Consider the following 13,440-nt stretch of genomic DNA (forward strand, 5'->3'; position numbering starts at 1 on the left):
TAGCTTGCCAAAATCTTAGTGCCACCCAGCATCCAGTATAAACAGGGTCACCAGGCAATGTTCACGCCTGAGAGAGTTGTGAGTTGGGTGGGGGATGTCTGACAGCTCAATAAAACAGCCCCCAGTTTTGTTATGCACCCTCAATGGACATACTTATTATTGCAATATCCTTATTGATTATTAATTATAATGGAGACAGGTCATAAAATAATCTTTATGAACATTACGGCCGCCCTCTTCTCTCTCTCCAGCCTCCATGTGTCCTCACACAGCCCTGATTACTGGCTGTTAATTTCCCTGCCGCTTAATTAATCGCACACGAAGATATTGCTCCATGTCGCATGCACCTCCATTGCCCAAGAGCCGCCCGCCGTAATTCTCGTGTTGACAAGTATAAGAAACAATTAAGTGACACTAATCTATCCTCGTCCGATTTACCCCTCCCCCTACCCCCCACTGTCCCCTTCTAGATTGTCAGCGTTGGAAAACATGTCAAGGGTTACCATTACATCATGGCAAATTTGGTAAGAGGCACTCTTATTGGTTATTTAGTTGTGCTTGCATCCAGTGTGGCTTGAGTGTCATCATCCTTCCCCTCCTTCCTGGGGCAGGATCATCCGCAGGTAAATAAAGCCTGATGAGCTTGTGAGGATTTGGTAGAGGGTCCTGCACCTCCAGGACTTATTTGGAGCACATTGTTCGGTCGATTAGTTTCAGATTATCAGCGAGGAGACAGCGTGGGGAATCGCTGCTAATCCATTCACAGGTGATGCTGGGAGAGGCTGAGGCAGGAACATATCTCCTGTCACGGTGATGTGATTACTGCTCCCCAGAGGTGCTGTCAAGGCCGCTGGGGACGGCCGAGTCTGCTCTCCATCACGAGGGGGTGAATCGGACCACTTTGAGTAGGGACGTCATTTGCAGCAAAATTTAAGCGTGGAAGAAAATGAATTTGTCGTTGCGGTAGGCAATTAGGTTGTAACATTAGGCTCTAAGGGACATAGCAAGCTCAAAGGAGTCCGGTGTGTCTCTGTTTCTGATGTTTTGGTGAATCCGACGCTGATGCATTTACTTACTTGTGTTCCAACTCCGCCCCCAGGGCTTCAAGGACAACTCTCTGGAGCGCTTCATGCACGGCGGGGCCAACGTGACGGGCTTCCAGCTCGTCAACTTCGGCACGCCCAAGGTCATCAAGCTCATGCAGCGCTGGAATAAACTTGACCAGAGGGAGTATCCTGGCTCCGAGAGCCCGCCCAAGGTAAGTGGCCACACCCTTCTTTGCAACAGGTTGTCACTTTGAGCCACTGTACCCATAATCCTCTTTGGCCAGAGATTGCTGATTCCTGATGCTTCACCTCTGATATGACTTCTAGGGATTGTTGATCAGAGCTACAGACACACTTATGCCGTGTGATGAAATGACAGGGTTGAATCCCACCTCCAGAGAAGGAAGTGAGCTTTGTGTGGAGAACAGGTGGGCACATAGACAAGTCTAGACCCCAGTTAGGGAGACGTTAGCCACTCTATTTTTTTTATCTCAGCCCCTACGAAAAAATTTTTTTCCCGTATTTCTTCAGATTGAAAGTGCCAGTCCTATGTGGGGGCTGAGCCTCCCCCTACGGGTCAAATTATAGAATCACCCTTGGGTAGGCAGGAAGAGATGTGTGTGTTTACAGATTCCTGTTTACATGTTTGTGTCTACAGCAGTGCATGTGTATATACATGAACTGGTAGCACTCAAAGGTGTTGTTTAGTCTATTTTAAGATAATGGTGTTAAAAGAGGCCATTAAGAGCTGATTTAACAGCCTTATTGTAAGATGACCTCTATCTCTAAGATTGCTCTAAGACTGCCCCTCAGTGTGGGAGTTACCCCCCCAGCCCCTCCCCCACTCCCCGCCCCAGCCCTCTCCCAGTGCATCCTGCAGAGAGGATGGGGACAAGCCTACATCAGCAAGCCTGCCTCAATGCACCGCCATCGATCCTCCCCCAAACACCATCCTCTGAATAATAATCTCGTTGTCACGGCTCTGATTGGCTGCCCTCCCCCGCATCGACACCGCCCGGCCTCTTGCGGTTCCCATTGATCCGGAGGGGGATTCTGGGTTCCGTGTACACTCTGTGTTAATATGGTCCACTGCGTATTAAACAGCAATTATCCCTGTTTAGAGGTGGAGTTGCTGGAGCTCTGTCTCGTCCAGGCACCGGGGACAGTTAACAGCTCCTTTTATGAGGCCTAATTCTCCTTAAAGGGTTATCAATGTTTCCCAAATGAAATTATGTGAATTTATTAAGCAACCTCCATAGACCTGCAGCTAAGCATGAAGCAGCTCTTGTGCTCATGACAATATCATGACAATGACAGGGAGGAGACAAGCATGCTGACAGTATTTTCAGTGGTTATGATTCATTAGTGAGCATCACCTGTGTACAGCGTTTCTTCACTCGTAAGTCACCTTCTCATGGTATTTAATGGGATTCTCGCGAGGGACATCTTCCTCCTCTTCCTCAGTACACCTCGGCACTGACCTATGACGGCGTGCTGGTGATGGCCGAGGCTTTCCGGAACCTGCGGCGGCAGAAGATCGACATCTCTCGGCGCGGGAACGCCGGAGACTGTCTGGCCAATCCGGCGGCTCCCTGGAACCAGGGCATCGACATGGAGCGTACGCTAAAGCAGGTGGGCAGCAGGGGGTAAGAGGAGGGGAGGGGAGCCTGTCGACATGGAGCAGAGCAGGTTCAGGCACTACCCACTGATTCAAAGAACAAGATTCTTCATTTTGCACATCAGTACATAGGAACTCTTCCTCACACCATCCAGTCCGTAACATCGGACATGTGACAGGAAGACAGATACACAGATACATAGATACACAGATACATAGATACATAGATACACAGATACACAGATACATAGATACATAGATACATAGATACATAGATACATAGATACACAGATACACAGATACATAGATACACAGATACATAGATACATAGATACACAGATACATAGATACATAGATACACAGATACACAGATACATAGATTCTGCTTGCTAAGGCTGCCGGACAGGACAAAAGTAAAAGAAAAAAGAGAGACATACAGGAATGTGCATAAGTTGTATGCAAGTACACATTCACCTTCCGTGTTTCCGCATTTTATGTGCATTTGTTCTGATATAACAGGGAGTTACCTTGCATTTTAACCTTTATATGCTAATTTGTACTTCATTTGCAGTATAAAGGTTAAAATGCATGGTAATTACATTTATGTTGTTACGGCAATCAATCGGCTCACGTATCGCTTTTAAGGTAGATGCATATTTGCGTACCAGTGATGTCATCCTTGGTCATTTAACTAGGAACTGCAGAGGTACATATTTATGGAATAATTATGAAATATAAAGAAACGGCTGAAACAGAAAATATGGCTAAATTATAGATATATAAGATAATTATTTATTAAGTTAAATCGCAGAGAGGAAATATGGCTGGGTGAATTGTAATATAGGAGGAGGTTCTAGCTGTAGAGGTGGGGGAATGGGGTGTGATTCAGGTCAGACAGGTGGCGCTGTGATAGCCCAGTTAGACCAGGCTAGATGGGGGGTGTGTGTTAGGACTGTGATCGGAAGGTTGCCAGTTCAAATCCCAGAGTTGGCACTGGGTCCCTAAGCAAGGTACTTAGCCCCCACCAGCTTTCTTTAAAGTATGTCGCTTTGGATAAAAGTGTCTGTTAAGTGAATAAAAATGTAAATAAGACAGTCCAAAGTGGTTCTGTAAGTGACAGTGTCGCTGAGGGCTCTCTTGTGGTTGCTGTGAAGGTGAGGATCCAGGGCCTGACTGGGAATGTGCAGTTTGACCACTATGGGCGCAGAGTCAACTACACCATGGACGTGTTCGAGCTCCGGAGCAACGGCCCCCGCAGGGTGAGTGGGCGTGGTGTGCGGGGCTTGAGAGACACATTTCAAAGGGAGACCCCAGTATCACATTTACGAATGGCACACCTACCCCCCCCCCCCCCCCCCACTCAAGCTCCGCTTCTGTCCAATAAAATTTTGACTGTGATGGTGTGGCTGAGTGTGCCTGTGATTGGAAGGTTGCTGGTTCTAATCCCATAGACTGGCAGAGTGATGTCATGTTGGGCCTTTCAGCTAGGCCCTGAACCTTGTTAAAAAAGTACTAATATAGTAATATAACTAAAATATAAATGTTTGGACGTTTAGCTAATGAGCACAATTTCAGTCATGATTCGTGTCCTTGGGATTCGATTCCAGCTGCACGCTGGACCTTCAGAGCAGCCCCGGATCTCATCGCGTGTTTAGGTTCATGCTGTGGCCACGCGGCTCATCAGTGCCGCCGCTGAAGGACAGGGCCGCTCGCCCTTGATGTGTGACAGTTTGTCATTCCTGTCAGTCCCCTTCCACGAGAGATGGCAGAGCTGGGGAGCCTTTACTCTCCCCCTGCCCTCCCCCCCAGTCAGCGTGGGCATGCAGCATGCATACACAAACAGCAGAGGCCTATAAGCACAGTCGCATCAGCAGCACCGCAGATGTCACTCTCACATAAAATAGGTCAGCAGGTGGCAGAGTAGTTAAGGACTCATTATGCCACAGCTGCTGCTGCAGCTAAGCTCCGTCGCTGCAGTTATTTTATTCATCTGAGGAATTACAATGAGAGCCGCATTCTGCAGCCAGGGTGTGGGACCCGGACCTTACATATTAATGAGCTCCTTTAAGGACTCGGCAGTTTGACCTTTCAGCACTTTACGGGGGAGGATGGAAATGCTGAGGTCCGTCTGCAGCGGTACAGGGAGCAGTGGCTCTTTTGGCCACGGTTCCTGCTGCAGCATCTGAAAGTGTCTGATTAGTGTCCCCCGGGAAGCAGTCGCTGCGCTCTTATCTGCCGTGGCCAAACGCGAGTGTTAATGCCGCTGTTAAGGGCTGCGCGATTCGGCGGGCGAGAGAGGCAGCGGCTTCAGTGAGTAAGTCATCGGGCACATCTTTGGGGGCACATCTTTAAGGACCCCGCTCAGGGGTGTATATAGGGGCGGGGCCACAGCGGTGCTGACCCCAGCTGAAAGCTCATTGGCTCCTCCCCCGTCAATTACTTATTCCAAATATATCATTGGCTAATAATAAGGTTGGCCCTTCTGTATGAATTATTGCCCCTCTTAGATGCCCCCCCCTTTTAAAAATCCTAAAATTGCCCTATACAAGCCACATGCACCTCACAGTTCCCCTCCTTCACCTATTTCTTTAGTTTTTAGTGCTACGGGGGCTCAGTGGCAAAGGCACCTACAGTGATAGCCGCACCATAGCGCCCCCCACTGACACACGCACCTCTATGCTTCAAAGCACCAGCAGAGTCCCGCCTTTCACTGACTGGCTGCTAACCTGACCCCCCACCTCCCTCCAGATCGGCTACTGGAATGACATCGACAAGCTGGTCCTGATCCAGAGTGAAATTCTGTTCGGCAACGACAGCTCGATACTGGAGAACAGGACGGTTGTGGTGACGACCATAATGGTAAGGCATTGTGGGACCCCAGCCCTACCTGGCCTCCCCCACCAGGCAGCCCTAGTCGCGGTTCACCTTTGACGTCGTCTGGACAGAAGTATGCAGGCAGGCATGTGAGTCAATGGAGAGAAGTGAACGATCGTGTCGTTTAAATTTTAAACAGGGGCCACATGAAGTGTGGATACCGGCAGTATTTGGATGGGCCCCCTGTTGGCCATAAACAGTCACTACACTAAATATTAAATAAGTTCCTTATTTAGGAGATGCTGAAGCAGCGTGTTCTGCTACTAGCTGTTTATGTCGTTTTTGTAAATCTGAAGGGGGGCCCCGAAGTGATTTTTTTGAGCGGGGCCCCACAAGCATGGGACCCGTCCCTGGTTTCCTGCGCTGTACCTGCATGATGACCTCCTAATGTGAGCGTCCTCAGACTCTTCCAGGCTAAACCAGGCAGTGTGGGTGTGTAGCTGCGCGGCTGTGTGGGTCTTATAACCGCTGTCACTGTGGAAACCAGTTCCGGAGCCTTTTCCCCTGACAGTTAACTGATGCTCTTTTTCCAAGATCCACCACTGGCTGTATTTTTAAATCTCAGACATTTCCTCTGCAGGCAGATACCCTACGTGAACTTTTAGATGCTTCCCTGTCTGTGCGCCTTGCGAAGGAGAAGTAGTTTGTGTTCTTTTGTTGTCTTTTATTAATTGGTCCCGTGTTCTGATTGTGCAGCCTGTCGTTCAGCAGTGTTTATAGTTTGTATGTTATTCATTTTTCTGTTTAAGCTGTCGTTGTCCTAGCCTGACCTTTCTGCTACCTTGAAGCAGGGCGACATCATCAAGTCTTTATTAGCCTAACCTGTGGATGAGCTTCCCAGTAGCTTAGCTTCTGACACACATCGTTAAAAAAAAGAGAGTGGGAAATTTATTTCCCGTTGCCACACTCTTAAATTGAGTCATGAATATTGTGCTCCACTGTAAAAAATTGTCCTCGAACAGGCTGAATGATATCAGTTTCACTCACTCTGCCCTAAATAAAAATCGTAACTTTCTCAAAATAAGAAAACGATGTTGTTCTCCCTCTCCTGTTCAAGTCGCCCGAGCGTCTCTGAATCACCGAACATTGGCTTCGGCAAACCCATTTAACTGCACGGACTTTGCCGGAAGCTTCCAGGCCATGCGTGACGAGGGGGCCCGACCAGGAGTCAGTGTTCTGAACCTGTCATCCTGTTTTCTTTGATCGTGCCAAGGGAACCTAGAAGAACCCTGGGGGGAGGGGTGTCAGACTGACCAATAGGCAGCTCCCTGCCAACAGCTTACAAATCTCTGGGTTTGGGCAGCAGGTGCCCAGCAGATTAAGGTCACATGCCCTGTCAGGGTGGCTGTTCCAATCCCTGAGGGTCTTGCTGTTGTACCCTTACTCTTTACTCCTTCAGTGTATCTCCTTGGAGTTACACAATCACAATCTCCCAGGACCTGAACCCACACCCTCCGGGTGAGATGTGCAGTTCCCTGGACCGCTCCGCTGGGCACTGACGCCGCTCGCTCGGGAGCCCCAGGAGTGACGTGATGCATGGCTGCTTCTGACCTGCCACTTAATTAGTGTCATTAGCACGCGTTCCTACTCAGAGGAGCGGTCCGGGGATCACTGGAGTAACGCCCCAGGGCCACTCGGCGCCGGTCAATAATCCCCCCCCCCCCCCCCACGAGACAGTGTCAGTGGACACACACTTCACCGAGACCAAGCACGCCTTTACTCAATTAAATGGTCCAAATGTCAGCGAGCCACCCTAAGTTCATATGCAACTCCCATGGGACAGTCTGCATGCCACACTTCCCAGAATTCCCTGTGGGTTCCCTGTTCACCCAAACGTGCAGCGAATCATCCTGTGTTTCCCGAGGAAGCTTCTCTTTAGGCTGCCTCACCTGGTGGCCTCTAGCCATGCAGGCTTGTGCTGTGTCTCTTACGTGTCCTTTAATGGCGTCGTGCTCCTCTGAGGGACATTCTGGCCACGTTCTCCCCGCCTGGCGCTCCCTGACAAGCCTGCAGCTCCTCTCCTCAGCAGGGCTTGTCATTCCCTCATCACGCCCCCTATTCCCCCATCATGCCTCAGTCATTCACCTGTCATTCCCTCATCACGGCCCCTATTCCCCCATCATGCCTCAGTCATTCACCTGTCATTCCCTCATCACGCCCCCTATTCTCCCATCATGCCTCAGTCATTCACCTTTCATTCCCTCATCACGCCCCCTATTCCCCCATCATGCCTCAGTCATTCACCTGTTATTCCCTCATCACGGCCCCTATTCCCCCATCATGCCTGTCATTCACCTGTCATTCCCTCATCACGCCCCCTATTCCCCCATCATGCCTCAGTCATTCACCTGTCATTCCCTCATCACGGCCCCTATTCCCCCATCATGCCTCAGTCATTCACCTGTCATTCCCTCATCACGCCCCCTATTCCCTCATCATGCCTCAGTCATTCACCCTTCATTCCCTCATCACGCCCCCTATTCCCCCATCATGCCTCAGTCATTCACCTGTCATTCCCTCATCACGCCCCCTATTCCCCCATCATGCCTCAGTCATTCACCTGTCATTCCCTCATCACGCCCCCTATTCCCCCATCATGCCTCAGTCATTCACCTGTCATTCCCTCATCACGCCCCCTATTCCCCCATCATACCCCAGTCATTCACCTCCATTCCCTCATCACGCCCCTATTCCCCCATCATACCCCAGTCATTCACCTGTCATTCCCTCATCATTCCCCACCATTCCCCCATCACGCCCCTTATTCCCCCATCATTCCCCCATCATGTCCCAGTCATTCCCCACCATTCTCCCATCATACCCCTGTCATTTCCCCGTCATTCCCCCATCATATCCCAGTCATTCCCCACTATTCTCCCATCATACCCCTGTATTTTCCCGTCATGCCCCCTCCATGCCCCGGTCATGCCCCTGTTATTTCCCCTTTATGCCCCAGTCAATCCCCCCTCATGCCCCCTCCATGCCCCAGTCATGCCCTCTCCATTCCCTCACCATACCCCCACCATACCTCCATCCATCAGTGTTGGACATCATCACTGAGCGATATAGTGCCATAGCTTTTAGGCCGCTCCTTGCCATACTTTATATTTCTGCGTCATGATTTGTGATGCCATTATAACGGCAAACAGGCAGACATGGAGGGAGCTCTCAGAGGAGTCTCTGGTTGATGAGGACGGCCCCCTCATGTTTCTCTTAACCCCAAACTCGGTTATTTGCATTGTTACATTATGCAAGACTATGGGGACAGATATCTCGGAAATAGTGAAATGGCTGGTGTGTCTTTTTTAAAGTCCAAATGCATTCAGCTTTTAAATCAAACAGGCATTATCTCTGCTGTCCATCTGTGATGCCCTGTGGAATAGTGGGGGGGGGGGGGTTGAGCCTGGGGGGGCTGCAGAGGTGAGGGGCTCACAGCCCGCCCCCATCCCTGCAGGAGGGCCCATACGTGATGCTGAAGAAGAACTGGGAGATGTTTGAGGGCAACGACCAGTACGAGGGCTACTGCGTGGACCTGGCCTCCGAGATCGCCAAACACATTGGCATCAAGTACCAGATCTCCATCGTGCCGGACGGCAAGTACGGCGCCCGAGACCCCGAGACCAAAATCTGGAACGGCATGGTTGGCGAGCTGGTGTACGGGGTAAGGCGGGAACGGGCCGGCGATTCTGCGGGGGGAGAGAGAGGCTGCTGCTGGGGGAAGGGGACGAGGTGGTCTCTCTGTGAATCTGTCTGAACCTGCTGAATAATTAGGGAAGGAAAGGCCGTGTAAGCACTTTGTGAACTTTAAGACATATTCTTCTGTTATCCACCTCCCCCCCCCCCCCAACTCAACCGGGTGTCCAGAAAGCAGAGATTGCTGTGGCCCCCCTGACCATCACCCTGGTGAGGGAGGAGGTCATCGACTTCTCCAAACCCTTCATGAGTCTGGGCATCTCCATCATGATCAAGAAGCCGCAGAAGTCCAAGCCGGGCGTGTTCTCCTTCCTGGATCCACTGGCCTACGAGATCTGGATGTGCATCGTCTTCGCCTACATCGGCGTCAGCGTGGTGCTGTTCCTGGTGAGCCGCTTCAGCCCCTACGAGTGGCACACGGAGGAGCCTGAGGAGGACAGCGACGGTCAGCCCGGCGAACAGCCACCCAACGAGTTCGGCATCTTCAACAGCCTCTGGTTCTCGCTGGGGGCCTTCATGCAGCAGGGCTGCGACATCTCCCCCAGGTGGCGCTCTCCTCTTCTTTTCCCGGCCTCGGGTGTCGTAATCATCAGCCAGTTGCTGACATGCAAAAAGTCCAGTTAACATTTCAGTTAAATCTGCATTTATGCAAAAAATATCTGAGATACACAGTTTTTATGGAAGCACTAAGGCAAACAGGTAAAATATGCCTGTATGTACGTTTACACCTCATTTCTCCATTTAGTATGTGCTCTTGGTATATTTAGTATATTTTTCGCTTATGTTTTTTTGCTATAAGGTGTCTTGAATGTTATGGGAAGGTAAATCCGACTTACGGAAAGTATAATGTACATGAGGATTTATGGAACGAATTGCTTGTGCTTGTCGAGAGCTGCCTGTATTGTAGTAGCATAATATGGTGTTGGTGCCAGATGTGAATGATGACATCACCTAAATGACAGCAATTTCTTTGGATCCGCATCACATTGGACCCGGGCCCATTGAATAGAACCAGGAGAAGGAGGACTTCAGTCCAGGAGTCTAGTGGTTCAGATTCCTGAAACCCAACCAGGCAGCAGGGTGTTAATTCATGCATGAGGGGACAAAGTGGTGGTGGCACTCGACATGCCAGCCCGCAGGAGAGGTCACACCTCAGCTCATCTGCTCGGGCTTGAATTTGCGGGAACGTGTTCCATAAATCCGTGATGCGGTACCTCGAAAAGCCTGCCCTTATTTTTAGTTTTTATAAGAATAAGGTCTTATATTATTAATAAGCTCAGATTGCACTTTGGTGAAAAATTAATGGTGGGGTCTTCAGCCAAGAAGGAAGGGGGGGGTGCAATGAAATGCTGGCTCACTGAGGACACCTGGTGGACACTCGCTGAAAGGCGGTCAGACGGTAACCTGCACACCGTCTCGCTACGTGTGTGAGTGTGTTCCGAGCCCTGGAGGTCACATGCATGACAGGGTCACCCTGACCTTTCTCCATCATCTTCCTGTACTCCATGTAGGTGGGGGGGACCGAGGACAACAGTTTGATTTCTGCTGATTTATTTAGCAGAAACTTTTATCCAAAGTGACATGCAATTCAGAAAGCGAGAGAGTCCCTGGAACGACTGGGATTAAGGGTCTGTCTCAAGGGCCCCATAATTTGGCTGCGTCAGCCAGGATTCGAACCCAGGTCAAATGTTCGGAAGGTGGCTATACTAGCAACTCAGCCAATGCCTGAGACCTTCAGAAGGTTTCTTCAGACAAAGGTTAATTACTGTGTCAGGGGGCCCATGAACACCATATCAGTGTGGATAATAATTAATGATTCATGTGCCTCTTGTGCCATTGATATGTCTCCGTGGTGATGGGTAGGGGAAGGGGGACGCCAGGTGAAGATTCCCCCCGGGGATGGATCTGGGGGAAAGAGTTAGGGCAGTGCATTGTGGGGGATGACTTCTGATCAGCGCAAAAGGGACTCGAAGCTCCCTGGTGGGAAATGGATTACTGCAAAACAGCAGGCTGGCATTAGAATGGTGATGCTGATCCTGTGTGTGTGTGTGTGTGTGTGTGTGTGTGTCTGTGTGTGTGTGTGTGTGTGTGTGTGTGTGTGTGCGCGTGTGTGTGTGTGTGTGTCTGTGTGTGTGTGCATGCATATGTGTGTGTGTCTGTGGCTGGTGGGGGGGGGGGGTTCGGTTTGTAGGCATTCCCAGTCTGTCTGAGAAAATCCCAAGCCGATTGCTCAGCTAAAGCATGTAATCCAACTGTAGAGACCGTGTAACCTGGTTTCGACCATGAACTGAGCTGTTTCAGTTGTCTGAGGTCACAGACACAATGTGTCCACAATGTGATAAAAACTTATTTTGATATTGTGCGGAAGATTTTTTCGGTCCCCACAAGGGGAAATTCATCTATATGAAAATTTGTGACTGCAATCAAAAAACGAAAAATGCCAAAAGTCTTGTATTTTGTTCAGTTACTTATGGTTAAGGTTAGGGCTGGATAGGGGTTAAGGTTGTTATTGTCGGGATTAGGGTTTTACCCATAGAAATGAATGTATAGCTCTCACAAAGATATGAATACAGGTAGGTGTGTGTGTTTGTGTGTGTGTGTCTGTCTGTCTGTCTGCGTATGTGTGGCTTCAGTGGAGATGGCAGAATGACCTTCACATCCTGTTGACAACCTCAATATGACTTCTGTCACAAAAATTACGATACACCTTCCTGTTGATTGCTTAACGCTCATTTAAATGCATTCTAATTGCCTTATTAATTAGTGAGTTAAGAAGCCCATTATCAGCATAATATGCAATCAGGGACAAGCTTTTCTGAGACTGTTTCTTGGGAGATGATGACGCTGCGGTATTTAATGTGTGTGTCTGAACAACAGGGAGGATGGAATCATTCCAAAAAGTGCATGTAGCATGTAGAATAGTGTAGTATGCTGCACTTTCCGAGACACACTGGGATGTGAAGTTTCCCATCAAGAGCCGCATGAGAAAGGTGGGGTCAGAAATGCCCCAGTTTGAGTCACGGCTTGAATGTGGTACATCTGGATCTGCTAATAGGAGCGGCATGGAGATGCAGACGCAGGTTTCCAAGGTGACCTCAGAGGGGCGTGGCGGGGGTCCTGTCTGCTCCGCCATCCCTCCCTCGATCACTCTTTCTTCCATCTCCTACAGATCCCTCGTTCCCCCTCCTCTCCTGGGAAATGAAGCTTCCCTGTGCGGCTCGGGGATTACGGCTTATAGCCAGTATGCATAGTTTTAGGGCAGCCAGGAGAGGAGAGGCTTAACCGGAATCTTCCGGAATCTCGCAGAAAGCGGGGAGCTGCGGGGGCTAAAGGCCGTACGCAGGGTGACCTGCCAGCATGTCCTCATATGTCTGTCCCTTTCGCATCTGTGTCACCAGCATGTCACCACCCAGGAACTAACTTTATATGAGAGAGAGCCCGGGGACTGACTAACGTAGGCAGCCAATCGGAAACTCCCTCAGACTCTCTCGGCTGTTCTCATTGGCTGGTCATCTGCTTAATGAGGAAGTGCCACACTTCGTTGCATATACCAGACTCGGACGTCAGGCTGTCAGTCTGTGTCACACGGTGTACGGAGTCATCGGTCTTCGGCGGGGGGGTGGGGGGGTGTCTGAAAGTTGTCACAGATGATGCATGGATCCTGGCAGGTCTGTCATGTGATGCCTTTCAGCTACGCTTTCTGGGCACGGAGACTTATTGCAGGCGTTAATTTGACTGGGTTTTGATCAATTGCCCAGGACCCAGAGCAGAGAAGACACCCTACTGCCCTGCCTGGTTCAGGAGCAGCCCCAGAATGACATCATCATTTCCTGCCCACACTGTTTGACGGGCAGCCATCACACTGAGCGTGGACATCAGCCACTCGGCTTCCCGCTGTTGAGAAGGTGGACCCCTTAACAGTAGCACTGGTCTTTCTGATCGGTGCTCCTGAGGGAGGACAGAGAAGCTGGGGCCACATAGGGCACTCAGAAAGGGGGTGTGGGGGTGGGTCTGGGGCTTGAGCTGTGCGTGGGGAGAGGGCAATGAGCATAGCCATCTATGGGGGGGGCAAGTATGAATCAAACAGTCCCGTGAGGAATCCGCAAGCCAGGTCGTCACAGTGGGGGGGGGGTGTCCATCCGGGGAGGGGGTCATCGGGAAAACAGAGCAGCTCCAGGCTGCGCATGTCTGGGCTGGGTATGATCAGCT

The 13,440-nt window shown here is 50.3% G+C and overlaps 1 protein-coding gene across 9 annotated transcripts in view; it reads left to right on the top strand.

The window, feature by feature from the left end:
- Positions 1 to 13,440, top strand: part of gria4a (glutamate receptor, ionotropic, AMPA 4a) — a 55,066-nt gene that overhangs the window by 30,318 nt on the left and 11,308 nt on the right. For all 9 annotated transcript variants that reach the window (XR_011983232.1, XR_011983233.1, XM_072701208.1 and 6 more), the window contains 7 exons: positions 471 to 524; positions 1,100 to 1,258; positions 2,511 to 2,678; positions 3,819 to 3,923; positions 5,413 to 5,523; positions 8,993 to 9,199; positions 9,403 to 9,776. Coding sequence is in view for 7 of the 9 variants with exons in the window: in XM_072701208.1 (XP_072557309.1) it covers positions 471 to 524; positions 1,100 to 1,258; positions 2,511 to 2,678; positions 3,819 to 3,923; positions 5,413 to 5,523; positions 8,993 to 9,199; positions 9,403 to 9,776 (1,178 nt within the window). In the remaining 2 variants the exon portion in view is untranslated. The remainder of the gene's footprint in view (positions 1 to 470; positions 525 to 1,099; positions 1,259 to 2,510; positions 2,679 to 3,818; positions 3,924 to 5,412; positions 5,524 to 8,992; positions 9,200 to 9,402; positions 9,777 to 13,440) is intronic.

The sequence above is a fragment of the Paramormyrops kingsleyae genome, chromosome 17 (genome assembly GCF_048594095.1).
Source record: "Paramormyrops kingsleyae isolate MSU_618 chromosome 17, PKINGS_0.4, whole genome shotgun sequence".
Classification (NCBI taxonomy): domain Eukaryota; kingdom Metazoa; phylum Chordata; class Actinopteri; order Osteoglossiformes; family Mormyridae; genus Paramormyrops; species Paramormyrops kingsleyae.